The following is a 27,849-nucleotide window of genomic DNA, read 5'->3' as shown; positions in this document are numbered from 1 at the left end:
AGGGAGACCCATGAGTAGGGCAATCATGGACCTCTGGGTGGCCCTCTTGGCATGACTGGAAGGTATTCTGGGCCTTCTGTCCCCTCCCAGAAAGTCCCCCATTTCAGATCAAGCCTAGATGTCTGTGAGCCAGGGCTTAAAGCCACCCTCCACCAGGAAACTGTCTGGCTTCCACTTCCTCCTGTACCCAGAACATTGGTTCCCACCCTTCCTTCCTGTACCCTTGGTTTGAGAGATCCTCAGAGAGAAGCCTCCCCTCCCCTAATGCCCGTACCACTCCCTTCGGTTGGAAAGTCCTTCCTCAGGTCTCACTTCAGTCCCTCCAGTTACAGGAGTTCTTGCCTTCCCATCTTCCCCCCATTTGCTTTTGGAGAATAACTCAGCTCTTTTTTTTTTTTTTTTTTTGAAATGGAGTCTTGCTCTGTCGCCCAGGCTGGAGTGCAATGACATGATCTTGGCTCATTGCAATCTCGGCTAATTTTTGTGCATTTTTAGTAGAGACAGGGTTTCACCATGTTGGTCAGGCTGGTCTTGAACTCCTGACCTCGTGATCTGCCTGCCTCAGCCTCCAGAAGTGCTGGGATTACAGGCATGAGCCACCACGCCCGGCCATAGCTCAGCTCTTTACCAGGACAGTTATCTGTGCTTCCTTCTAGTCTTAGAAAAGCTTTGCAGTAATGAATCAGGAAGCCAGTCTCCATAATTATCCTTAACATGTGCATAGGAGGCAGCAGGTTCCTCCTCAGGTCCTGTGGCTTGCACTGCTCATGTCTGACTTGGCTTCTGGGACAGAATCTCTGAGAAGCTCTGGGAATGGCCAAGGTGGGTCCCCTAGATTTTCTCTCCCCCTTGTTGAAATGCCTGAGATTTCAGTATGATCATTTCACTCTTTGGGGAGAAGGTACTGCTGACCCCTGATATAATGCACTGCCTCTGGGGTTATGCATGAAGCAAGGAGATACTGACCACAAGGAATGAGTGGGAGCTGGGCTGGTCTCAAGCTCTCTGTCAAAGCTTGAGGTACTCAGAGAGGGTCCCTCAGAATCCCTTGGAGATGGCTCCCTTAGTGACTGGCAATGAATTCCTTAGATGCTCCCTTTACCTCTCTTCCTTAGGAAGGCCCAGAACCAGCTTGATGTCAGGATCAGAACAAAAGAGGAGGAATGCATATGTTTGGACCTACTCCAGATGGCACGGGGATGGGGGGAGTAGGAAAAATGGCATGGTGAACAGAGCCCTTGCTATGCAGGTGACAGAGGGCAGAGTTGGAAGGAATGGAAGTCCTTGCACGGATGGGGACACTGAGGCTGTAAGTTCCCCAAGGCCACATAGGAAGTTAGCAACAGGTGGTACAGGGGCTCTGGGCTGTGGCCATGAAGTGTCCCATTTCCCATCTGCTTTTCTCACTGGTGGGGGCAGGTCCGTGAGCTCCCAGATGGGTGAGCAACATCTTCTGTTGCCAGAGGGGAGTGTGATTTGAGGAGCTGCCAGGTGGGGTTGGGTGGGGGTTGGGCCATCCTTGGATTGAGGGGTGGGATGGGAGGGAAGAGTGAGGAGGGAGAGGGAGAAAGAGGGGAAGAAGAGGAGATTGCGGTGGCTAAAGATAAGGGCGAAACTGAGGGAGGTGGGCCAGGGCCAGGGTCCTCACCGAGCCCTCGGAGCACCGGTCTGACTCCCCGCTGTCGAAGAGGGCCAAGTCTTTGATGAAGACAGCAGCAGCTCTCAGGATGAAGGATATGAAGAGGTGCATATGGATGTAGTTCCGCGTGCAGTGGAGCTTCCTGTGTGGGGTGGGCAGATCTGGGAGGCCAAAGGGGCCTTGGATCCCCACCCCAGTCAATGCTGTCCTATGCTCTGAGCAAGGGTGGGGCAGGGGAGCATGTGTTCTCCAGAGGGCAGGCCCTGCCTTGAAGGGGGTCCCATCCCGAACTACGAGCCCCACCCCCAGGTACCCCATCTTCCTGTGCAGCTGGGCTCCCAAGTGCCTCAGCCTCGTGTGTGACCCCAGAAACCTCATTCCTGTGTGCAGACCCCACCCTCTGGTGCCCTGTCCCCAAGTGCAGGGCCATCCTAGGGGAGACTAGGTTGCAACACATGGAACAGCTCGGTCATCTGCCTTTCCCAAGGGAAGCTGGCCTGGCAGTAGCTGGGGACTGTGTGCTGCTGGGGGGCGACAGTGGAGGGGTCAGGGCATGCCTGTGCCACACTGGGCTCCACTGTGGGAGGGACACTTGCCAGGTTTCCTTTGAGGCCTGTCACTTGGGCTGGACCTCACCTGAAAAGGCTCAGGATAGCTGTGGCGACCAGAAGGGTGGCAAGGGACAGGCCGTAACCGATGGTATAGCCGGTCTTCACAGAACCGTAGAACACGGTCTGCTGCTGTTGGAGGGACAGGGAGAGGCTCTTGGGTGGTGGGGTGGGAGGCTCATCTAGGAGGTATTGGCAGGGGTGGGGTGCCCTACACACTCTGCCTGCCCACTCCTGCCTCAGCAAATGAGCAGGCTGAGGTCTGGGGCTCCCAAGAGCAGCTGAGCGGAGCTCTTCAATCCCCTGACCCCTCGCGCCCTGGTTTCCACAGACAGGGCAGGACTGTGTCTTAGGGTGGGGTGGGGGTTGAATGTACTCCCTCTCTTTGCGTCTTTACGAGGGACAAGTTGGTGAGGGAGAGAATGAAGACCTTGCACGTCCCTTTTGTTAATTTCATGTCTCCAGCCATGTGCCCGGGTTCCCTTCTGTGCCATCTCTGAGCTGGGCACCCTAGGGGCTGGGTCTGCTTGCCCTTCAGACACCCCTTGAGGCCCTGTCTCTGTGCAGGGAGGAGAGGCATGCAGAGGTTGCAGGGTGTCAAAGAAGACACTGGCACTAATGTCCCATTTTGGGCTCTTGGGAGTTGGGGTCGGTGGGATGAGGGCAGTCTGGCCTTTCTTGGGAAGGAGGGCAAAGCTAGACCCCGAGCGTGTCTTGCTTGGTCCCCTCTCCTGATGCCCTCCCCATGGACACAGGTGCAGTGCAGCACAACAGCCACTAGGCAAGTCCCTCCTTCCTCTCCGCCTCCCACGCCTGCCTGAGAAGAGTCAAGTGGTTAAGAGGGAATGAGGGCCTATGGCTCCAGTGGGCTTCAAAGGCCTCTGAAGAAATTGCTGCCCTTGGGGGTGGGTGGAGTGAAAGCCCGTCTGAGAAGGGCGCCTGAGGGTGGGGCAGATGTCATCGCAGACAGACACACATACATGCATTTGCACCCTAAAGCAGTGAGGGGCTCCTAGCTGAGGACTCCAGCCTCCCCATCAATGTCCTTACCAGGTTCCCCAGTCTTTACAGAGGCCACCTATGTTTTAACTGCTCTGGGACAGATATCTGTCCTGGGACTGAGGACAACAGGCTCTGTCCCTGTTCCTGACTGGCTATTTGGTAGCCAAGGCTCGTTCCTTCCAGGAACCCCTCTGTTTCCTCTCTGGATGAGATGGGGTGTGGTGTCTGCATGCCCTGCCAACTCCCGGGCTGAAGTGAGACTCCCATGAGGCAGTGGGGCGGCCCAGCCTGGGGGTGCTGCTTCAGCTTTCACTGCTCTGGGGGCCCCTCCTGTGGGAAAGCCTCCTTCCATACCCTGTCAGGGGGAGCCAAGGGTTGGGACCCCAGAAAGGCAGGCCCGGAGGAGGCTAGAGGAGGGCAGACTCCAGGAGTCCTGCTCCCACACAGACAGCAACTGCATCCCTTGGTGGGAGAGATCAAAGTCGCCTAGGTGGGCCCCGGAACTCTGCAGGTGGGGTGGCGGTGCTGTGAGGCCCACCTCGTCCAGACTCGCTGCCTTGTCATCCAAACCACAGGCAATGGGGTACGGGCCAGGCTCCAGGTGTGTCCAGCCTTCGTCGGTGCAGCTGCGGCTCACGTTGCGGCCTGGGTGGAGGGCAGGGGCAAGGACAAAGGCTGAGGCTGGGAGCGGGGACCTGGCTGTCTCTGCTTGAAACAGGGCAGAGAATTCAGCCCTACTCCCACCAACCCTGGTGCTGTCAGGCTCCAGCTGCCCTGACCCAGTTACCCAGGGCACTGTGGGGGCACCCGGGGCAGGGAGAAGCCTCTTCAGGGCTCCTGCACCGATGACAAAATCAGAGCAGACATTCTTGGGCTCAGTCCTTTTGTTATGGTCTGAACCTGACCCCAAGTACAACATACACTCTGATCCTTGTCATAGACCCTGCCTGGATCCTTGTCACAGAATGATTCCTGACCCTTGCCGTGAGCAGAATGCTGACCCTTGTCACAAGGCCACGGCTAGGGGAGGGGGGCCCAGGCCTGCCCAGGCCTCCCCAGTCAGCCTGCCTGGGCCTGTGGGGCTGGGTTTCCTCTCACACCTGGAAGGGCTCAGATGTGCTGCTGGATGGGGAGCAAGGGTGTGGGGATGAGGAGGGGTTGGGTTTGGGAACACCTGATAAGCATGCAGATCTGAAATCCTCATGAATGGAGAAGCCAGGAGCTCCTGGCAGGGGAACCTGTGCAGGCAAAGGCATGTGAGAGGGAATCAGGCAGCACAGCATGGCAGGGGCTTGGGGCTGAAACAAGCAGAGGCTGAGGCTCCAGGGAAGCTGCACTGTCCACTGTCCTCAGAGGCTCGAAGCTGCAGCAAAGGGGCAGGACCGCTTCAGGGCTATGTGAGGTGAGGGGTACCACTGAGGGTCCCCACTCTCCAGCACTGGGGAGGTATCCTCTCCCCAGAGAGGGAGAGAATGGGGTGAATAGAAATTAGATGAGCCAGAGAAGAATCTCGCTTCCCCATCTTCATACCCGTTCATCACCGCCACCGCCACCGCCACCACCATCGTCACCATCAGCAGCATCACGGTTGTCAGCCTCATCACAACAACAAGTTTTGAATACTTTTCAAATATCAGCGCTGGTCAGAGCACTTTAGGCACATCCTGTTTAATGTCCTCAGTCATCCAATGAGGAAGGTAACTCAATTTCACAGTTGAGAAGTGGAGGCCCCAAGAGGTTGGTTACTCGCCCAAGGCCACACAGAGAGGACAGAATAGAGCTGATCTGGTCTCCAGAGTCTTCCCAGGTAAGCTTGGTTCTCACTTTCATGGAGGTGACCTGAGGACTTACTGTGGTGACCAGATAAAGAGTTGCAGGAGGGTCAAGCTGTCCTGTGAGCTCAGGAAGGGTCACTGGGCACGTGTGTTTATTTCCAAACTTGGCTGTATGCGCAGAATATACCAGATGATTCCATATTTGCCATTTCTGTGAATCTTCCTGGCAACCCTTGGAAAGAGGTCTTGTCACCCTACTTCATGGATGAAGAACTGAGGGACAGCTGGGGGTGGGGATGGGACAGCCAGGAAAGAGCAGCTGTGGGCTGGGTCTATTTCCATTGCGTGGCCCAGGGAGGGCAGGAAGGATTTGGCTGAAGAGGAGGCATTCGACTGGGCCAGTTTCCTGCCTTGGCATCCCCTTTTCTGCCCTGGGCTCCCAACCTCACTGCTGCAAGAGACTCCTAGGAAAGGAGAAAAACTTTCAGCTGTCCCTCTGCGCCCCTGTCAGCTTCCCATCATTTCAGTCAGAGGTGGGCCTGGCCCAGAGCCTTCAGCCCAGCCCCTCATCAAATGGCAAGCCCTTCCTCAGCTCCAGTTCCAGGGAGCTAACTGCAGGCCCTGAGGCCCTGGCTCCCACCCACAATCTGATTCTTTTGAGGACTTCCCCTAGGAGACTTGGGCAGGTAGAAAAGAGGGTTAAGGGCTGCTTGTGGTGGCGCATGCCTGTAGTCCCAACTACTCAGGAGGCTGAGGCATGAGAATCGCTTGAACCCAGGAGATGGAGGTTGCAGTGAGCTGAGATCACACCACTGCACTCCAGCCTGGGTGACAGACAGAGTGAGACTCCAACTCAGGAAAAAAAAATGAGGACTAAGGCCAAAATCACCCAGCCTTGAAGCTGGGACACTGGAGCTTTGGGCTCCCTACGCACCAGAGGGACCAGGGCTTGAGGCCAGGCTCAATGACATAGCAAGCATCTGGTATCACAAATTATGCCAGCAAACCTGGGTGACTCTGGCATGTACACAGCAGCTTCCCATGCCGCTGTATTTGTGTGTGTGTGTATGTGTGTGTATAGTGGCAGAGGTGTTAGGGTAAACATTAATGTGTTAAGGCTAGGAATTGGTAGTTTTTATTATCCCACCAAAATATGGGGATCCCAGGGTTAAGAGAGGTTAAGTGATTTGTCCATGGTCACACAGCAAGGGAGCAGCAGGTCTGAGATGCAGACCAAGGTCCGCCTGACTCCAGATCTTTCTGGGCTCCCAGCAGTGGACAAAGAGACACTCTGTTTTCTGGAGCCCTGGCTGCCATAGATGGTGGAGGAGAGGAAGGGAGGGGACAATGGGTCATCTTTGGGGCTAGGTGGCCTCTTTGAAGAGCGCTGGGACTGTGGTCAAGGCCTCATAGCAAGCTGCTCTCAAGGAGATCAAAATGGCAGTCACCATGGGATCCCAAGCAGCAGCCAAGAGTCTCCCTCCAGTCTGGGCCTGGAAACCAGCAGGCCCTATATCTGGAGGGGGGACATGAAGGGCAGGAGGGAGGTAGCAAGGGACTTTAACCCTGTGCTGGGAGGGACATCACACTGGAGGGGTCAGGGCATGCGACAGTGGGGGGGTCAGGGCATGCCTGGGCCAGGCTGGGCTCCACCATGGGAGGGACACTTGCCAGGTCTGCTTTGAGGCCTGTTACTTGGGCTGGGCCTTACCTAAACAAGCTCAGGATAGCTGTGACAACCAGAGGGGTGGCGAGAGCCACCTTTCTCCCAGTCTCCTCCCACTCACTATGTCTCAAAAAGCAGTCATGGCCCCCGCTTGTGCCTAGGATCCTCCACTCAGTGCCTGGAGCCAAGAATTGAGGAATGATCCTCTCCCTCTTCTCCCCCATCAGTCACCAGCCCTTTCTCAGCTTCTTCTTCCCCAGCACCACAACCACCTCATCTCCCCTGGATTAAGTAGGAGCCCCCTGCTTTCCTGTCAGCTCCACAGCCTGAGACAGCTGGAAGGATCATGCTAACACCCAGACCTGACCGTGGAACTCTCCTGATTCCCTGCCGTGGAACTCTCCTGATTCCCTGCCATAGTGCCCCATCCCAGCCAGCAAGGATGAGCTTCCTAGGCTGGCAGCAATGTTTTCTTATTTACACATCATGATGCAGGTGGTGGGGGAAGGGAGGCATCCCATAGACCCCACAGACATGGTTAACATAGACTGTACATCGAATTTTCTCAGCCAGAATGGCTCTCCCATATTTATTTTTTAAAAAATCTCCTCAAATATTTGAAGGTAGATGCCAGGCATGGTGGTTCACGCTTATAATCCCAGCACTTTGGGAGGCCGAGGCGGGAGGATCACGAGGTCAGGAGATCAAGACCATCCTGGTTAACACAGTGAAATCCCGTCTCTACTAAAAATACAAAAAATTAGCCAGGCGTGGTGGCAGGTGCCTGTAGTCCCAGCTAATGGGACGGCTGAGGCAGGAGAATGGCATGAACCCGCGAGGCAGAGGTTGCAGTGAGCCAATTTGCGCCACTGCACTGCAGCCTGGGTGACAGAGCGAGACTCTATCTCAAAACATCAATATAATAAAATAAAAATAAAGAAGGGAGCCACCATGAACATTTTGGTGCCTTAATGAGCTATTCCTCACCTGGCCAAACTCCCTCCTTCAGGTATTTTATCCAGCCTACATAGATGACTTTTTTTTAACTCTCCACAATTTTTATCTTCTATAAGCTTTCTTTTAGCTTTCCCTGTAGAACCAGGTCCCTTCCTGTGGGTAAACTTCTTCCCAGGTCTGTTATCTAAAAGGGTGTGAGTTGGTGTTGCCATCATCCCTACCCTACTTGCAAACTTCCCTCTTTGGAATTTCAGGTCGGTTGCCCACACCTTAATCTACTTGCTCAGGAGAACACCGTCTTTTTTCTGTTTTCAGTCCCTAATCGCAGTCTCCTATTTCTCTCCACCATTTTCAGAGACCAGGCCCACAGAGTGTGGCTGTGTAAGTTGTTCACTGTACAAGGGCACCTGGCTGGTAGGTATATAGTGCTTGCCACTAGGTGGGCTCTAGTGAGAGGTCATCTCTGCCTGAGGAAGGACTGACTTTTTCTTGTCAGTCCAAAGGCACCGTATGGGCCCCATTGATGGCAGCAGCCTCAGGGTTAGCTAGATGGTGGGCTGGAGTTCAGGTTCTCAAGGGCAGGAGCTGCCTTGACATATTCCAGCAGGGACAGAAGGAAGAGCCACGGGGAGAAATGCAGTTAGCAGAGTCTCGGGGAGAAAGGCAATTAGCAGGTGCTTCCGGATCAGAGAGAAGGCTGGTTTCCAGGCTCAGTGATGGCGTGCACTGTGAAACCTGCCAGAGGAGCTCATTGTTATCTGCCCAGGCACTGGGTGTCCCTGAGGAGGTGGCCAGGCCAGGTGGGCATTGGCCTGGAATATGGCATGGCTGTAACCTTCCCAGACTCCTCAGGAGGGCTTTAAGGTCTGTCTTTCACCACTGAGGTCACAACAGCAGGCACTTGGGGGCAAATCGGCTTATCCCAAAGAGACTCTGGGATCTACCACACATCCCCACTTTACAAACAGGGAAACTGGGGTCCAGGGAGGAAAAGGCCACCTGGAGTGAGAGACGCATGAGTTCTGTTCGCTCTCTGAATAATTATCTAGGTTTTGCTCCTCATGAGTCCTCCCCACCCCAGGCCTGCCCCTCCCCCCATGCTCCCCACCCAGTCCTGCTCCCTCTTCCCCAAGGCTCATTAAACCTAAGCCTAGGGTGGGGCCTGCTTGATTCCTCCCTGCCTCAGTCACGCCCATTCTCTCCATAAACTCTCCCACTTCTCTCCTGCACTGAGCTCACTACCTGAATTCAATCCATCATCATTTCCTGCCTGCCTTGTGATTGGGTTTTCCTGTTTATACTCTTAGAATACTTCCTTCTCACAGAAACCAGTTAGAAATAAAAACCTAAATTGGACTTTGTCAGTTCCCCGCTTAAAACCTCCCACTTCTCACTGGACTTAGGAAAAAGCTCAAGTCTTCGCCTCTGTCCTCAAGGCCCTGTGTGGTCTGGCCTTGGCCCACCTGTCCCTCTCCTTCCTCCCCCGCCCCGGCACTCTCCCTGCTCCAGCCACACTGGCCTTCACGGAGCTTCCTTGGATGCTTATTCCACGGGCTGTTGATTCTCTCTCTCAATTGTTTGCCTGGTGGCTCTTTCTCACCTCCAGGTCTTCAGATTGCAGCTGAAGTGTCACCTCAGAGAGGGACTGTTTGTGAACCTCTGCCTTAAGTTGATCCCCACTCTCCTTATTCTCTCGTCCAGCACTTTTTATTATTGATGATACATCTGTTTATTTCCTTACAAAATGTCTCTCCAATGAGAACGCTAGCTCTGGAAGAGCAGCCCTGGGGGCTGCTTTATCCTCTCCCCACTGTGTTTGTCCAGCTCAGCGCCTGGCACACGGTTGGGTGCTTCATTCACTGCACAGAAGAATGACTGAATCTATATTGTAAACCTCTTTAATGACTCACTAGCAAGAAAGCCACATCCTAAAGGGGCTCCCCCTTTTCTTTTCTGCCTCATTCTGTGGACATTCTATGGACATTCATTTAAGTGGAACATGACAAGGTGTGTAAGCAAAGTCATGTGGTGGCTTCATGGAGCCCAAGAGGTCATAGGCTCCAGCCTATGACTGGAATCATAGGCTGAAAGACTGAATCATGACCAGCCCAAGACAACAGGACTATGGGAGCCATAACTTAATCAAGTACCTGTCAGTCAATCAGTCATCAATTGTTGAGCAAATATTTAGTGAGCCTTTCCCATATGCTTATCTTTATGTGAAGAGCTAATCAAATCCCGTGAGTTCTTTAAAGACCCAGCACCACTGCCTCTTCTGCCGGGGAGTCCCTCGGATTGCTCCAGCCTCTTTGACCACTTTTCTTGGGCTTTCCACTTCCTTGAGAGGTGAGTCCCACGCCAGCCGGCACCACTCACCTCACCTTTTCAACCCAGGGGTCTTACCTTGAATGGGGGAGAAGAGCTTGAAGATGAGGGGACAGGCCAAGACAACAACCTGGCCCCGAGGGGTGGCTGGCCAGCAGGTGAGGTTGTCCCACATCTTGCTGCAGCCTATGGGGTAAGGCAGAGGACACATGGGTCAGCACAGTGCGGGTGCCTCCAGCCCTGGGGCCTGAGGCCACTCTCTTCCTCTCTCTGCCAGGCTCCCACCTCAAGGAGCCTCCAGTCTGAGAGGGGAGGCACAGGCCTGCCCAGGCTGCATGGGGCCTGTCCTGACTGGGAGGCAGGGAGGAGGCCTGACTACAGTTCCTTGGTCCTTAGTGAGGGATAGAGCGCCCCCTGGGGATGTTTCCAATGGCAGTGGTGGTTTTGATTGTTACAGCAATGTGGGGGGGCCTCACTGGCATTTGATGGGCAGCCGCCAGGGATGCCAGACAGGCAACTCCTGCACAATGATGAATTGTCTCACATTCTGCATGGCTTCCAGATGAGCCACTGGCCATATGTATAGGTGAAAACCTTTCGTAATGAACAGAGCCTAGACTCTTACACCATTTTACATATAAACACAAGCCATTTACTTTATTATTTATTTACTTATTTTTTGAGACGGAGTCTCGCTCTGTCACCCACGATAGAGTGCAGTGGTGCAACCTTGGCAACCTCTGCCTCCTGGGTTCAAGCAATTCTCCTGCCTCAGCCTCCCGAGTAGCTGGGACTATAGGCCTGTGCCACCACGCCTGGCTAATTTTTGTGTTTTTAGTAGAGACAGGGTTTCACCACATTGGCCAGGCTGATCTCCAACTCCTGACCTCAAGTGATCCTCCCACCTTGGCCTCCCAAAGTGCTGGGATTACAGGCGTGAGCCACTGTGCCCGGCCAACACAAGCTATTTATTGCACAAGTTTAACATACATGGAGTTTTCCAGGAATGCAGGGAGGGAAGATTGTATTTTGTTTTGTTCTGAACTTCACTAAGAGTTGTTCAATGTTTTGGAAAACCATGATACCCATAGCAGTACTGCCTGTGATACTTGAGTCACTGATGCAACTACTTGTGTCCATCAGTCTGCATTTGTAGGCCTTGCATTCTCAGGGTTTATATTTGTAGGTACAACCTTCAGACTACATCTAGTGTGATTATGCTTGAATATGTACATGGTACTTTATTATAAATTACTTTCCTTTTAATATTTATCTTACAGTATAGCTAGAACTTTATTTTTAATAAAGTGGACGGGCGTGTGTCCTGAATTTCATATTATGATAATAAAGGAGGCATTAGAAAATGTTTTGAGACTCTGTCTCCAAAAAAAAAGAACTACGTGCACCCCAGTATACGCATCACCCCATCATAGTCTCGCTCTGTCGCCCAGGCTGGAGTGCAATGGCGTGATCTTGGCTCACTGCAACCTCCACCTCCCGGGTTAAAGTGATTCTTCTGCCTCAGCCTTCTGAGTAGCTGGGATTACAGGTGCCCTCCGCGACACCCAGCTAATTTTTATAATTTTAGTAGAGACAGGGTTCTGTCATGTTGGCCAGGCTGGTCTCGTACTCCTGACCCCAGGTGATTCACACCTGCCTCTCAGCCTCCCAGAGTGCTGGGATTACAGGCGTGAGCCACTATGCCCAGCCCACACCTAGTTCTTGAACAACACAGATTCCCCCATTGTGGTCGGATTGTGAATTGTGATGGAGGGGAATAGTTAGGGAACAAATTCAGCAAAAACCCTCCATTGTGGCCACATTCTCCGCCACAGCTATCAGCCTTGCAGAGCCTGGCCAGTGAAAGATGCACAGTGGGGTCTTCAGGGGTCTGCTTTAATAGGCACATGCAAATGCCATCATTTAGTCTGTTCAGGAGCTGCATGCCGCTGAGGGACTAGGACTGCTCTGGACCGTCCCATGCAGGAGGCTTAATTGTCTCTTTGCAATCCTGCCAGTCCCATAGATTTGCTCAGAAAACTCAACCCCTGAGCCAAAGTCAACGCCAGCTTGGCCAAGCCCAGCCCAGCCCAGCTCAGGTCCAAAGGTTCACAAGTTCCCAAGAAGGGGGTCTGGGAAGAGGAGGTGGAGGGACATCCTTACTTGGGGAAGAGGCTCGGGACTCTGTGTGTTGGAGTGGGCTGGCAGCAGCAAGGGGCACCTTCTGGGGCTGCAGCAGTCAGGCCACACCTATAGCTGAAGCCTGAGGAGGACCCCTGGATCCCCAGGGCTTGACCAGAGATTGCAGCCTCCCTTAGTCATGGACCCTGACCACTTTTCCCTGTCTTGAGGGCTCTTATGGCCTCACGCTGGCTGCCAGTCCCTCTTCCATTCTGGGCCAGCCTCTCTGAAAGCTGAGTAGGGGCACTTCAGGTCAGTCAAACCCTGCTGGGGGTTCAAGATCCTGTTAAGAATACCAGCAAACACTCATATAACCTTTGCATGTGCCAGGCACTGTTCTAACCTCTTTGGATGAATGACTTATTTAACGCTTCCATTTTACAGATGAGGAAACAGAGGCACAGAGTGATTAGACAAGCAGCTCAAGGTCATGTTGCTGGTAAGCGGTACAGTATATTCACATGTTCCCACTCCTCTTGGTTGGAAGGGCTGTCATTTCTCTGGGAATTTTGCTGCTGCTGGACTTTGTTTACCCCTCTCTGACAGCACTGGGCATGCCCTGTTATGCAGACCGGCTATTGTGTCTGGGTGCCAGCTTGGGGTAAGGGTTGGTGAGGCAAGGTGAGGCGGGGCCTCTGCTATGTCATTCTGTAGACTTGTGTGCACACAGAGATACACACAGTGACATTTGTGCTGGCGGCCAGCACAGGCTGGGGAGTGAATCTGGGGCTGGGTCTCTGGCCCTGAGTTCTGCTTCACTGTGGTGGGACAGAAGAGAGGAAACCAGGCCCTGCCCTTGGGAGGCCACACTTGGCCTCAAGGAATCTTAGCACAACCAAGGCTGGGCTGTGAACTAGTGCTGGGGTGAGGGCAGCCAGCAGGGCAAGGGAGCAGGACGAGAGGCCAATATGAGGGACATGGTCTCGGAAGCAGGGGACGGGGTGACAGCCATGAATATACTTGGTAACTGGAATGGCCTGTTGTCCTGGGCTAGGCAATGGGAATATTTCCTGTGTACCTGCCCTAATGAGGCTCCGCAGGTCCCATCACACATGTCACCGGGCCTATAGAAATACAGGGCCCAGGCTGGCTGTGTGTGCCCATAGGTGGGGGTGTGCCCCCACCAGGAAAGCCCAACCCAGAGCTTGGGGTAAGGGTTGGTGAGGCAAGGTGAGGTGGGGCCTCTGCTGTGCCATTCTGTAGACTTATGTGCACACAGAGATACACACACTGACATTTATGTGCCAGTACACAGAACACCAGGCACACATGCAAACATGCACACATGTACACTTACCTGAACACAGGCAACAGACACAAGCAAATGGGCACAGAGAGACACACAACTCACAGAGACATACATTCAGAGAGACAGACATGTCTGGGGATACTGCTGACACTCACACTGATAGACATGCAAGCCAACACACAGAGACACAGCACACTGGGCAGACACACCTACGCATGTCCAGAGATGGCATGTGCCCATGCTTAAATAGACACATACTTCTGACTCACAAAGATACTCAGAGTCAGACACAGAGCTATAGACCCCAGAGGCACAGACGCAGCTCCAGACAGACATGGGCCAGGAGTGCATACTTAGATGTGCATGAACATGCACAGAGCCCTGCACAAGGCCACGGACAGACTCATGTCCACAACCTATGCCTGCCCTTCTCTGCATCCCAGCCTGGCTGCTGGTGACAGGGTGTTGGCACCCAACGGGAACGCTGTGCCAGCAGTGACCTCATCAGAATCACGAGGCTGGCCTGCCCCTCGGCGTGGGAGGTGCGCAGTGGAGTCTAGAGTCTGGGCCTCTCGGGGCTGCCTATGATCCCACCGTTGGGGCTTGCCAAAGCCTGTCTGCACCTGGTCCTGGCTCCCTGCACTGGTGGAGTGGGGTGGGGCCTGTAGGTAGTGGGCAGGCCCAGCCACCCCTGGACCCATGCCTCAGTCTCTGGGCCGTAGAGTCAAGGGGTTGTCCTGCTTTGAGATCAGGGTAGGCAAAGCCCATCTGTGAGGCTACACTTACTCACTTACAGAGCAGGAGGCAGACAGCCTGGGCACCAGGGCCAAGAAGAGGGACCCGGAAGGGGCTACATAACTGTCAGCTTTAGAAGGTGGAAGGGGAACTAGGGAGCCAGGAAGAGGTAAAGATGCTCCCTGCTCCTGAGCAAGGCTGTTACATAAGTGTAAGCTCAGCCTCAGGGAGATAGCCTGGGATGGAGGCCCAGAATGAGCCCAGCCATCTCACTGCCTCCAGCCCAGACGTGCCAAGCTGCTGTCCCTGGCAGTAAGACTTGAACCTGCCAACCATGCCCCAGTTCCCATGGGAAGTCTACCTCAGTGCCTCCCACCTTTCCAGACCCTCTGTTTCTCCAAACCTGCTCACCCCTCCAAGTCTGGTTCAAGTGGTACCAAATAATTCCACCCGTTCTTACCTGGAGCTGCTGAGCCAGAAAGAGGGTGCTGTCATCTGTCCTGATAGCCCTGCTGTCCAGTCTAGGTAGCTGGGCACCACCCTTCACACTGCCAGGTGGAGCTCTCCCAGCCCCCTGAGGAGGAATGGCTGGGGCCCTCATGTGCTTAGCCTCTGGGGCTGACCTTGACTGGTCTCATCAACCGAATAATGAGCTGATGGTTCATCTGGCCACTAAGGGTGGGTTGGGATGGAGAAGCCAGTGTTTGTGCCTGTATGTGTATGCTTAGGGGCTGGGCATGTGTGTGTGTGTGTGTGTGTGTATGAGTGTGGTGTCACTATCGGTCCTCTTGGTGTGGCAGAGGCAGAGCCTGGGGTTGAGAGGGAGGAGTGAGCCTAAGTTTCCAGGCTGAGTATTGGCTGTGGTGAGTATTCCACATCTGTCCAGACAAAACTTGTGCCCTTTCTTGCTCTGGACCACTAAGATGGCTTTGAGCTTCCATGCGGTCCCTGTGGGGGTCACATATTGTGACTGAATGTCCCTCTTCTTCCTTTGAGATGCTAACAGTACAATGTTATAATCTTGGAGTATGGTATTATGGGGCTAGTTCTCCCCATGTCAGCTCCTGACAGCCTACCCTCATTGGTCACAGGTCCCCCACCACGCAGCATGCTGGGCCTTGTGTCCTGGGTGGGCTGGCCGCCATGGAGATCTTCACTTTTCGTGGAGAAGAGGGATAGGGACCCCCAGAGGCAGAGCTGGCTCCATGTACCTTTCAGAACCCCGATTTAGTATGTCCTCCTCAGCTGCGGCTGGGAGCTCCCCAGACCTGGGGTGGGAATGTGGAAGCCTGTTAGCCCCTTTCTTCTTCCATCTGGCTCCCCAGCCGCTCCTCACCATCATCCAACAAATGTGGAACGAACGTGACTTGGATCTCAGCTCGAGACATGAGGAATCGTGGGCTCCCTGGGGGCATGTAGCCCCCCCTCTGCCCATGGGGGCCTCACCTGTTGTCTCATTCTCCAGCTGGGCCTCCTCCAGGCACTGCTTGTGCTGCACCTCGATCATCTGCACATAGTCACACTCCTCCTGCAGCCTGGCTGCCTGGCCACCCTGGGGACAAAGACAGGGAGGGCCCATCAGCCTCGTTCATAGACTCAGGAGCACCAGACCCAGTCTCTGGATGCACCTGCCCTCTCCCTGGAAGAGATCCAAGTTCCATATGGAACCCAATACCAACCCCAGACTGAAACCTGAACCTGACTCCAACCTGTTGTCCATTGCCCCCAAACCTGGGTCGGCCCTGAGGACCCTGCCATAGCTTCTTGATGGCTCCTGCAATAGTGCTGCAGCTATAACTGCTTTGTCTCTTTGTGGGTGGCACAACTCCAGATGGCGGCAAGAGGGCCTCCCCTTAGAGGCCTGAGCTGGCCCTCTGGACTCTGCCACTCTCCAGCTTGGCTTGAGAGTCTGTCTCTGTCTCGGTCTCCCTGATGAGTGGGGCCAGCTCATGCTACTACTCGGTTATGTGGAGTTGGATCCTGGCCTCTGGTTTCCAGTGCCAGCCCCAGGAAGAATCTAGGAGTCTAGCTGTATTTTCCAGCTGCTGTCATTCCAGGATTCTGTGCTCAGTCCCCTGGGTCACCAGGCTAGGAAGGGGACTCTGGCCTTCCTTGCCCAGACCTCACCTGTCTCCTTTTTAGTTTCTAAATAATTCAAGCTATACCAGATCTACTGAGGGTAGGGAGGTTTAAGGAAGTAAGAGAGCACCTCTAGGATACCACCAGGCCTCCCCTGTCTCTGGAAAGTGAAGAGAAGGGATGGAAAAGCCCAGGCTTCTTCCCTGCTCCTCCCTGTACCCTGGCCAGGGATCAGGGGTGGGTCAGACCATGGTGACTGGGGACACTGACCTTGTGGAAGACATGTGAGTGGGGGTGATGGCTGTCTGGGAACAGCCAGAAAAAAGTAGGTCTTGGGAGCTCTTAGATGGGTTAGGGTGGGTGAAGGCCTCCATGGAGGAAGCGTTGGGCTGGCAGCAGCTTCTGCATCTTTGGCTTTAGAAAAGTGGCTGCTGGTCCCGGCAACCCCACACCAGTTTCCTTATCTCTGCCTGGGGAGAATGTTGGTTTCCACCAGGGCCATAGGAGAGAGTCCAGCAAGACCACTCCAGAGTCAGACATTCTCAGTGTCTCCTCCAACTTGTCCCTCCCACCCTGGGACAGGATCCTTACCTCCCTGGGCCTCAGTTTCTCTGTAGGCTACATGGGCCTCAACCACCTCCCCTGCTGACTTAGAGATTTCTTGAAGTGGGTCTGTGGGAAGAACATAGGTGGGGGACCTTCCTTTAAGGAGGTCCCTCTTGGCCTGTAGGGACCAAAGTGCTTAGTACTTTGACCATTGTTTTAAGTAAATCAGCTCCATTTACTGGGATGTGCATCCCAGCTGGCAGCCAGCAATCCATTGCTGTGGTGGGAGAGGGGTCCAAGCTGAAGCTGAACAACTCAGTGCCTAAGAGGCTGCACAGCCAAGTCCCTTCCACCCCAAACAGCTCTCTCATTCCTGTTGAGGGCTCTCTGGTCGAGCTTCTGTCTCACAGGTCACCTGAAGGCCAACACTCCCAGAAGCAGCTAGCACCATGGTTGACCTCGTCCAGGTCCATGGAAGGCCTCCCTCTCTAAGACTCCTTTAGATTTCCCCAGAATCCAGACCTCACCTGTGTTGCCCTGAAAGCTGCACAGTGAACATGAGCTCCATCTTGCACCTTTACCAGCCAACCGGGGTAAAGACATTAGCTGGTAAGTCATTTAAAACATATTGAAAGTAACACAGTTGTGTGATGGAGCATGATACAGTTATTTGTATAACTTAAAAGATAGGAGGCTTCAAGGAAACTGTGTCTGTGATTCCTCTTTGGGGTCATGTGCTTCCTCTCTTTTCCATAAGGGTTACTCAGCCTGAAATGCTCAAGACACTCTGTCTCAAGGGATTTGTGGCTGGTTCATCCTCAAGTATAGGGGGAAGAGTGGCCAGGTAGATCTCAGAGGTGGCTTCTGGAAGAGGAACCTGGGTACTGGTCACCCTGCCTTATATCCCATCATTGGTCTGTCTTGCCTGTCTTGGAGCACGTTTCTCACCAAGGTACCATCCCAACCCCATTTCCCAGCAGCAATAGGGTTCATTCTACTTTCTGGCCCCTTTCCAGCCTTTCCTGATTCTCCTGTCCATTCTCACCTCTCATGACCCTGTAACCTGAAAACAGGATGGATATTAGTGGATATTTATTGTTTCTGCCTTCCACCATCCTTTACTCTCTTCTGGTGCCATGTTCTCCTCTGTATCTAGGAAACAACCTCCTTCCCTACCTCCAGTTCATGGAGTGCTGATGAACTGTCTTCCAGGGCATTGACATGTGACCAAGGCTTAAGTCAATCAGAGCATTCCTGGCCACAGTGCCTGACACATAGCCCGAGTCAGGCTACTCAGAGCCAGGAGGCTCACTCCTTGGACTTTGGATTAAGTGATTAAGCAAGTGAATTTGCTTTTTCCCACTGGACTGGAAATCTTAAAGGAAGCAAGGGCTCAAACTTCTGCTGTCTTCTTCTTGACAAGTGGAACACAGGGATGAAAACTACACAGCTGAAGGCAGAATAGAGAGATGGAGAAAAATCAGGTTCTGTTAATATTGTCTGGGTCTGTGAATGCAGCCATACCTGAAACCAGCCCTACTGCTAGCAACATGAGCTGATGCCTTGCCTTTATAGCTTGGCTCAGTTGAGTTTTCTGTTGGTCGCTGTAAACAAAAGTGTCCAGCCTTGCCCTCTGAGGACAGGACAATGGACGCCCTCACCTTCTGGGCCATCTTAAGCCAGGACTGTGGCCATGTAGTTTGCCAAGAAGTATTTGTTTCCCAATGACCATGGGTGCCTAGGATTTCTGGCAGCTTTGGCTTGCAACTCTCTGAGGGTAGAAGAGTGTTGGGTCAACTTCTCCAGCCAACTCTTCTCCCTCAGCTGCACAGACACAGAGCCTTTCCTTAGAGGCAGTTTGGAGAGAAAGGAGGATTGGGTACTGAAGCCTGTGGTGTTTATGAAAAAGTGGGTGTGATCTGGAAGATGAGCTCTCTCTTTGTCACAATTTAGTTTAGTGTTGAGCCCTATCTGGGGAGGGGTAGAGGAAATGGAGACCCAAAGAGGGACCTGAGGTGACCCCGCAAATGCGCATTCCCAGATGGGACCTAAGTCCCTGACCGCTGGTCTGGACTGCATCAGTCCTCCACAGCCTCGCCTTGGGTCCTCTGGTCAACCACTGCCCTTTGAGGGACCGGGCCAGGGCAGCTCCCTCTAGTCCTTATCACTGAGGAATTCAGGCAGACTTTGGACTTCCTCTCCCACTTATTTATTTCCCTATTCTAAACATCCTCATTATCCTTCTGGACTTCAGGCACACAGAGAAAGTTGAAAAATTCCCTGGCTGAATATAGCCAAGCCTACTGATCTTGGGGAAGTGTTCCAGGGTGGGATATAGCTAGAGTCTGGGCTTCCTACAGAATGGGTATGCTGTACTCATTCTGTAGAGGTAGGTCATGGAGGATGTGCGAGTTAGACAATTAGAAGTGGAGTAAGAGCACCCCAGAAAGTAGAGCAGCATGTGCGCAAGCATGGAGGCATGAAAATGCCTAATACATGCAAAGTTGTGAGAAGCCTGGTGTAGCTGCAGCAAGGAGTTCCAGGGGCATCGGGAGACAAGTTGAGAGATGTAGACTGGGGTAGGATTGGGAAGGGCCTGGAATGCCAGTTTTCAATGTGAACTTTCACTCCTGGGCCGTGGGGGCCAACAGAGACTTGAATCAGGAGACTGAGGATGGGGGATGCACATTTTACAAAGATCCCTCAGGTTGCAGGTGGTGGGGCTGAAAGCTATTGCACCAGTCTAGGCAGGAACTACTGAAGCCTGGGCAGGACAGTGGATACAGAGAAGAGGGGGCATAGAGAGGAGGGGGCAGGTGGAATGAACAAGACTTGGTTAGTTCCTGTCTCCAACTAGACTCAGGATTCTCCTGCCAACTCCCTGTCATTCACCTCCCACATCCAGCTAACACCATGGCAGAGGACAGAAGAAGATCAGGATGGAGGAGATGCTGTGGACTTCTTCAGTCTTGCCTGGGTCCCTTCTGGGCTTAGGAACTCCTGTCCTAAAGAAGGTGCTGAGAGCCCAGCCTGGCCCAAAACTCTCCAGCCTCAGCTCAACTGCAGGGTCAGGCTGTCTTTAAGTTTACTTTTTGGAGCTCAGTCTGGCACAGGAATTGGTGAGGGGCTAGAGAGAAAGCCCTGCTTTTGCCTCTCCATGTGGGGTCCTCTGAGATCTGGAGCAAAAGCTAGGTGTGGTGATGGGGGTATGGGTGAAGATGCTGGGAGTTGTAGCTGTTAGATGCAAGGGGCTCTGAAAGACAGAGCGGGCCATGCTCAGGTTCGTAGGCCATGTTCAATCTCCTCAAGGGAAGCCTGAGATCACAGCTACTGTCTCGAACCAGAAGCCCCAGCCTCATCATCTGGGGCCAGGGAACTAGGGCAGGAGGAGCCAAGTAGCGCAGCAGGAAGCATGAGTCCCTCTGAGGAGCAGCTGGTCTCTGAGAGGAGCACAAAATGCAGCAGGCTGGATAAGGTGAGGCAGGAGAAAAAACTGTCTGCAAATTACCAAGCATGCGGAGCCTCCATGGATGATTTGTGCTTCTGAGGTTTGTCAAGAGGGCTATTTTACTTTTTTCCTGCCTGCGACTGTTAATGAAGGCAGGGGAATGGGAATTAGAGGACAGGGGGCTCAGGAGTGGTTCCATTTACCCTCTCCCCCATGACCCCAGCCCTTTACAGAAACCATCTCATATCTCATGACTTATTTGCTCTAGTCGGCCAGCCCCCTGCTGAAATCATGGGGTAAAAAAGAGACACGGGGGAATGGAGGAGCCAGAGAGAAAGCAGTGTGATCACAGGCACACAGGACAGCAGCCCAGCTTCCCATCCTTGCTGGCTTTTGCATGTGAGTGGGCGAGGACGTGCAGACCTTGTAGTTGGGAGGCAAGAAGGGAGAGAGGAGAGAAAAAGTGGGAGGAGGGAAGGGCAGGAAAGGAGCAGGTAAAGAACATACGAAGGTAAGTTGGATCACGGGATCCAGGAGTCACAAAAGAAAGGAGAAACATGCTCCCAGCTTTGCAGAAAGCGCTAAAGGAAGTCAAAATAAGACTTCCCCTCACTGGAGCAGCCTGCTAGGGTGATGGGAGTGTGTAATAGTTTGACCTCGGCAGTGGTGACACAGGTGTACACATATGTCACAATTCACTGAGCTGTCAATTCAGATTTGTGCATTTTACTAATTTTAAAAATATCTAAAGTCCCAGCACAGCATGGACACGCCATAGCCCACCCTGGAAGTAGTAGTCCCCTCTTCATGAGGTGGCAGAGCCTAGTTCAGACCACAGGTTCCAGAATGAGACTGTCTGCCGCTTCCTGGCTGGATGACTTGGGCAATTTACTCAACCTCATCTATAAAATGGGGACAGCAACAATACCACCTACTTCTAGAACTGGGGTTGAGGATCACGTGTAAAAGACACCAACCAGGCACCAGGAGCATTAGCAGTGACTGTCAAAGCTCTAGTCGTCCTCATGCCAGGCTGCCCCTGCCGTCCACACCCAAGCCTAGCCACAGCTGTAGTGCCTTGCATAACCCCAGGCAGGCTGAAGTTCCTACCTAATGACAAGTGCCAGCCATACCCACCAGAGGTCTCGAGTCTGCCAGTTAGCTTCGCCCTGTACTGATTTCTCGTCTCTTCCTTGTTTCTTTACATCCCTTTGCCAACAGCCCAAAGCTTCCCTGCTGCAAATTCTTTTTTTTTTTTTTTTTTGCCAGCCTCACTTCCTCTTGGGGAAGGCTGAACTCTGGTTCTGAGGAGAATGAGAACTGTTGTGTGAGGGTTGATGGGGTTGGGGAGGAAGAGGGGGAGACAGAGGGATACAGGATTGTGCTTGGGAGAAGAAGAACTTTCCACATCTCAGAGTGATATCAAGACAAGGGCTCTCATAATTAGCAGAACCCGAGTGCAGACATTCAGCTTGTTCCCATCTAAGGGTTCTTCTTGGAAGGTTTCTTTCGGGGGCATGAAGCCTTTATTTGCAGAAGAACACAGGCTAAGCATTTAGTTTAAATCCTCTGCTGCTTGTTTGTGATCCTGGCCACACCTAGGAAACTGAGTTTGCAGGACTCAGCTTATAAACACAGTGCCTGTGGGTGACATTGGTGTTGGAGCCACCTGCAGAGGGCTGGACTCCAGCACAGGTAGCCACAAGGCTATGAGTCCTTAGTACAAGGAGGTTGGTTGGTGACCTCTTCCCCCTCCTCTGGTGACCTGCTGTGCAGGAAGAACTTGTTCTGAAGTTAGGTAGTAGAAGGCATTTCCTGAGAGATAATGGGCAGCATGAGATGGGCTGCATGAAAAGACTAGGTCCTGCCCAGTGGAGTCCAGCCTGGCTCTCACTGCCAAGACACCTGGCTTTCTCCCTTCCAGCTCGCTGGACAGTCCTGTCAGACACAGACATGAAACTCCTGCGAGAAGACCAAGCCCTGGATAATATCACCACTCATCCTGTGGTGCTTCATTACATTCCAACTGGGGATATTTGAAAGATATTAAGCAATTCCTGTCAATTTTGTTAGGTGTAATGACAGTATCATAGTTATATAGAAGAGTGTCCTTTGGTTTTAGAGATGCATTCTGAAATGATTTGGGGTAAAAGGTCAGGAAGTTTATAATTTACTTTAAAATACTTCAGCCCAAAATCAAATGAAGCATATGTTAATTGTTAGATGTTAACAATTGTCAAACCTCGGAATTGGGTATTTGCGCGTTCATTATAATATTCTCTCTGCTTGTTTATAAATTTTCACCAAAAAATTAAAAATTTGAAACACTATACATGTGGTGGAGAGATTAAACTGCTTTTTCTTCTTCAGAAATAATTCTAAGGGGCCAGGTGCGGTGGCTCAGGCCTGTAATTCCTAGAACTTTGGGAGGCTGAGGCAGGTAGATCACCTGAAGCCAGGAGTTCGAGAGCAGCCTGGCCAACACGGCGAAACCCTGTCTCTACTAAAAATACAAAAATTAGCCAGGCATGGTGGTGGGGGCCTGTAATCTCATCTCCTAGGGAGGTTGAGGCAGGAGAATCACTTAAACCCGGAAGCTGGAGGTTACAGTGAGCCAAGATCACACCACCACACTCCAGCCTGGGTGACAGAGCAAGACTCCATCTCAAAAAGGAAAAAAAAAAAAAAAAGAGAAAAGAAATACTTCTAAGTTATGTGAGAGAGTTTGTACATACTGACATTTTCAATAGGTACAATAAAAATCATTTTGTATTGGGAAGTCAAATAGGGTAAGGCAGAATCTGGGGGTTGACCAGAAGGGGTTAAGAAAGGGACTAGGCTTTGCATAGTCCCCAGGCCCCATTCCCTGCTCCATGGCCAAAGGGGCCACAGTGAAGGGTCCAGCAATGGCGGAGTTGTGGCAGGTAGAGGTTAGCGCTCCTACCCTTGTCTCATGGCCCATGTTGGATTTCCACTGAGGCTGCCCATGGTGTGAAGGCCCATCTGCTCTGAGAGGCCCCATTGCCTACCTAGGCCTGGAGCCTTACCCCCAAAATGTTTTGGTCACCTCATGAAGACACCTCCCCTAAGCCCACGACTCCTGCCTGCCCTGGGAACCCCTGGGCAGATGAGGGCCAGAAATAGCTGTGTAAGGTTCCACAGGGCTCCCAAGCCGGGGACGGAGGAGAAGGGATGACGGTCACACAGTTCATATAGCCACCTTCACAGCCTTTACCTCCTTGAAAGTTCACAGAAGTCCTGCCTGAAAGACAAACTCCATTTCACAGAGTTTGTCTGGTGCTCCAGGGGTAGATTATGTCCCACTCAGGAGGCGGAGTTGGCTCCAGCCCAACCCTCTCCTCTCGCTTCTCCTGCACACTGGGCCGAGGCCTCTCACCTTCCCTTTTGTGGTGAGGAACCCGAGGCCCCTCCACAGAGGTTAAAGACGTTCCCAAGGTCAAGCCATTGCCATGGAGTGGAGTGAGGACCAGCTCTCCTGTCCCCAGCCTGGGCTCCCCAGGGATGCCCTACAAACCTCAGAGAAGGCCTAGTCTTAGTGCACCAGGATGGGATGGTGGAAACTTCCAAAGGGGCTTGCTTTTCCAGCATGGTACCCTGGGAGCCCTGGCCAGGCCTCACTGAGGTGGTAACCTCACTTGAGGAGGAGCCTGACCCAGATGCAGCCATGTTTTCCAGAGCTCATAGGGTGGCCTGCTGGGGGCCAAGAGGGCCTGGGCAGCTGTGGTCAGCCTCTGGAGAGGGTAGAGTCAGGTGGCAGGGGCAGCAGGATGCCGGTGGCAGGGTGAGGCCTTCAGGAGCTGGTGGCCACTAATCAACCTCAGAGTGGGGGAGAAGCCAAGCCTCTCCCAGCTCCTGGGACTTCTCCTTCTGGGGCCAGGCCCATTGGTCCTGTCAACAGAGGCTGTTTTATGGTTTAGGGTGAAAGATTGGCTCATCTGGTCAAACTCTTCAGAGAACCGTCCTGCTTCTTCCAGGGAGCCTCCACTGACTGTTCCTCTCAGCAACCCCTCCCCCGGTTCTAGGAGACTGTACCCCACATCCATTTGGGCCCTTCCTCCTAAGTCACTGGGTCTAGTCTCCCATACCAGATAGAGAATTTTCCCAGGAGGAGGCCTGTGACTCTCCTCCCCCAGCCTCATGCTGGGCATTGCCCTGAGCAGCTCTGCTTCTGGATGAGGAGTCCCTGTGCCTGCTGTCTGGGGGGCAGGGGCAGTGGAAGGCTTGACAGGTGACCTTGGGGCAGACTTTCTCCTCTGAGACACTGGAGGTTTTCTTTCCTTTTTTTTTTTTTTTTGCCTCCCTGTTCAGAGATTTCCCCTTTCCAGGCTGAAGTCACGGCATCATAAACAGGAGTGATAAGGCCTTGGGCCTTCAACCTGAACTTTGCAGCTGCCATTTTATGACTCTGATAACTCCTGGCACCCCCCACCCCAACCCCCACTGTCACACCAAGTCCAGCTAGAGCAGCATTGCCTGGTGTCCATTCCATGAGGGAGTGATTGGTAGCTGGCGGGGAGGAAGGAGAAGCAGGGAGGGAAATAGGGACCCCTCACTCCAGCCTGCCCTCACCCAGTCCTGGTTGAGTCCCTTCTCCTCTCTCTGTGGACCCAGCTCCTGCACTGGACTGTAAGGAATATGGGAATAGAGAGACCCCAGCCCCTGACCTCATAGGATGGCCAGAATAGCCCAGCCTGGGAGGTGGGTGTAGGGCTGAAGGGTGGAGTTAGAGGGGGAAGGGTCGAGTTGGTTGGAGCAATCAGGGAAGGCTGTCTGGAGGAGGAGATAGAGTTGGGCACTAAACGAATAAGATGTGGAAAGACAGGGGGAGGGTAGGCATTAGAGGGAGGAGACAGATTTGGGCTGTCTCTGAAGTGTGAAGCAGAAGTGGCCTGATGTGAAAGGAGGCCTTTCTGAATCCACTCTGCCCCTGAGCTCAGAAGCCTCTCGGGATGGAGGAATGGGGTGTCAGCAGTGGTTCCAAGATCCCTGGCTCATCCAAGAAGAGTTTGAGTGTCTTGAACCCGGGGTTGGGAGGGCCAGAGGGTTGTTGGAGAGGCCCGGAGGCTTCATGCAAGTTGTGCCAGAGCTGTGGGCTCTGGGACAGAGTTTGGTGAGACTTTGAGTGCTCAAGAGGTTGGTCTCATGGCTGTCATGGGTGGAGGTGAGGCTCCTGCCAATTGTCAGAGGTCGCTCCTAGGACAGGCAATGAGCTTCCCGTGCCCAGGGTGCTCAAGACATCCGCTAGATGGAAACACAGAGATTCCTGCTCCGGTGGAGGTGATGGTGAGGGAAATGATCACGGGAGAGAATGAACTAGATAATCAAGATTCCTCACCCTCGTGCAGCCAAATTGGAGTGGGCATTTAAGGCCCTACCTAAGCAGCAACTCTAGATTACTCAAGGTCTGGGGTAGGGAGGAAATCAACCTCTGTCTAGGTCTAACTGGTGGCAGACAGATGTGGCTCTTGTGTCTCTGGACCTCACTTTGCACCATCTGTAAAGTGGGCTTCAGTAGACTCAATGAGTGCTGAGGTCTTCCCTGTTCTAGAGTGAGATGATCCATGCATCTCCTGCCTCAATCTGCCTCATGGCCCAGGTAAGCCATCCACAGATACACACATCACACCCACACATGGGGCACACGAGTACACATGTATCAAGAGCATACACATACCCACGTTGAGAGGAAGCAGAAGTGGGAGGAAGAGGGAGGCCACTGCTTGTTGGCATTGGCTTCCTGCTCAGCTCTCTCCGTGCACAGGCCTGGCCCCTCCTGTTAACCACCACCCTTAGCCCCTCACTGCTCACCAGCTTCCACCTTGGGCTCTGGTACCTTTTTGCTCTGCTCAGTGGGAGGGCACAGGGAGGGATGTGCCTGTCATTCACCTGATCCCAAGAACCCCTTCTCAAATCCTGGGGCCCCCAGCACTGGTTCTGCTGCTGACACCTCCAGACAGTCACAGCACACAAGGACGGCCCTCACATCCTCCCTCTCACCTACGGTGTACCAAACCTTCCATCTCAGTCGGCCGCAGTACCTGATCCTGCTCCCACTGACCGCCCCACCCCACTGCTCACCGGCAACCACCACAAGAAAGGCAAGTCTGGGGCCCACTCTTCCCCACTGCCCCTCCACTGATGCTGTGCCTGCTCCGGGCTGCTCTGGGAGGGACTGGGCACCACCAGTATCCCAGCCCTCGCGTCTAGATTCGGTCTGGAGCGGTGGGAGGAGGCGAGACGAGGTGCTTGATGTCCCCTATTCCTCTTACACAGACACGCGCACGGATGGCCCGGCTCCCGCCGTCCCCCACCTCCCCCACCTCCCGCAACTCCCAGGCTGCCGGGACTCAGGGCGGCCGGGCGAACACTCACCGCTGGCCCAAGGGCGCAGGCGAGGGCGCCTGCCAACACGCATAGCCAGCGGGCGGGCAGCGGACTTGGCGGGCGCATGGTCTGCCCTGAGCCCGCGGCGGGCGGCCCCGCGCGGGCAAAGAGCTGGCGGGCGGCGCACCAGGCGGGCGATGGCCGGGAGCCTGGCAGAGTGGCGCTGGCGCGGTGGCCCCAGAGCTAAGAGGCGCAGCTCAGGGCTGGGGGCGGGCCCCGGGGGCTCGTCTGACGGGCGGCGGGTCTAGCCAATGAATGGGTGGAGGCGGGGCCGCCGCGCAGGTATGGGGCGGGGCTGGGGCCCCCCTGCGAGTGAGGAAGCTCTGCTCTCCCTTTGCCAATCCCACACCTCGGTCTTCCGTCTTGAGACATTCATAGGCCTTCGCCCCTTAAGGCTCATCACCTGGGAATCTCGAGACCCGAACACGTCCCATCCTTCCATGCTCCCACCTCCGTACGCCCCCTCATCCCCACCCCAGGGCGCTCCTCACGTCTACCCTCGGAGCTACCTCCTCCAGGAGGCCTCCCAGCCAGCCTCCCCATTTCCCACCTGTGCGCTTCGGGGGGCTCCTGCGCGCAAACCCGATTACGAGACATGAAGTGCCACTTATCTTCCCAGGCTGCGAGCTGAGGCCCAGCACGTGACCTGGGGCTGACAGAGATCGGGTTGTTTGATCCATTTTCAACAGCCGGGATTCATCCTTCGCGCCGAAGAACCCGGGCGAGAGGAAGCGAGGGCTCGAAAGAGGCCCGACTCTGGATTCCTTGGTGTTCCCTACTCTCGGGTGACCTGACGGAGCGCGTTCAGTACCTGCTGGGTGCCCTGGCCCTTCAAACCTCGGGGGACCTGCTCCAGGGAGGATGGGTTGTCCGCACCCTCGCAGGTCTCGACCAGGGCACCTCCCCAGGGAGGCTGGGCTGCAGCGCCCTCGCGTGGGGAGCGAGGTCTGCTCCCAGCCCGCGGGCCGACTCCGCAGCTGACCTAAAACGAACCACAGACCTCCTCCTCCTCCTGAATTCTATATTTTACAGCTGGGGATACTGGGGTGCAGAGAGGGGCCAGGACCCTGGCCACCTGCCTCTGGTGCTGAGCTTCCAACGGGCGGCGGCTCGGCCTCCGGGTGACACCGGGCCAGCCCCTCCTCTCGTTTATTCTTCCCTGGAACCGGGAGCGGGGTCACCAGCTCTGCGCCCTGGGAGCGCGTCTTCTTGTGGACCAAGCGCAGGTGGCTGC

General features: G+C 54.0%; 1 protein-coding gene across 7 annotated transcripts in view; it reads right to left on the bottom strand.

Moving 5' to 3' along the window:
- VIPR1 (vasoactive intestinal peptide receptor 1) overlaps positions 1-27,504 on the bottom strand; it is a 35,164-nt gene extending 7,660 nt beyond the window's left edge. Inside the window, exons 1-6 of one of the 7 annotated variants that reach the window (XM_033212196.1) lie at positions 27,427-27,504; positions 15,584-15,689; positions 10,051-10,158; positions 3,788-3,894; positions 2,276-2,379; positions 1,649-1,781 (exon numbers count right to left, since the gene is read on the bottom strand). In XM_033212196.1, the coding sequence (XP_033068087.1) occupies positions 1,649-1,781; positions 2,276-2,379; positions 3,788-3,894; positions 10,051-10,158; positions 15,584-15,644 (513 nt within the window). In that variant the 5' untranslated portion in view covers positions 15,645-15,689; positions 27,427-27,504. Of the gene's footprint in view, positions 1-1,648; positions 1,782-2,275; positions 2,380-3,787; positions 3,895-10,050; positions 10,159-15,583; positions 15,690-16,807; positions 16,905-26,603; positions 26,846-27,426 lie in introns of those variants that run through there. The other 6 variants (XM_033212195.1, XM_033212194.1, XM_033212193.1 and 3 more) reach the window with 6 other exon arrangements.
- Positions 27,505-27,849: the final 345 nt, after the last annotated feature.

This window comes from Trachypithecus francoisi, unplaced genomic scaffold (genome assembly GCF_009764315.1).
Source record: "Trachypithecus francoisi isolate TF-2019V2 unplaced genomic scaffold, Tfra_2.0 Lachesis_group0, whole genome shotgun sequence".
NCBI lineage: Eukaryota > Metazoa > Chordata > Mammalia > Primates > Cercopithecidae > Trachypithecus > Trachypithecus francoisi.
This window is presented reverse-complemented; position numbering and strand designations above follow the sequence as displayed.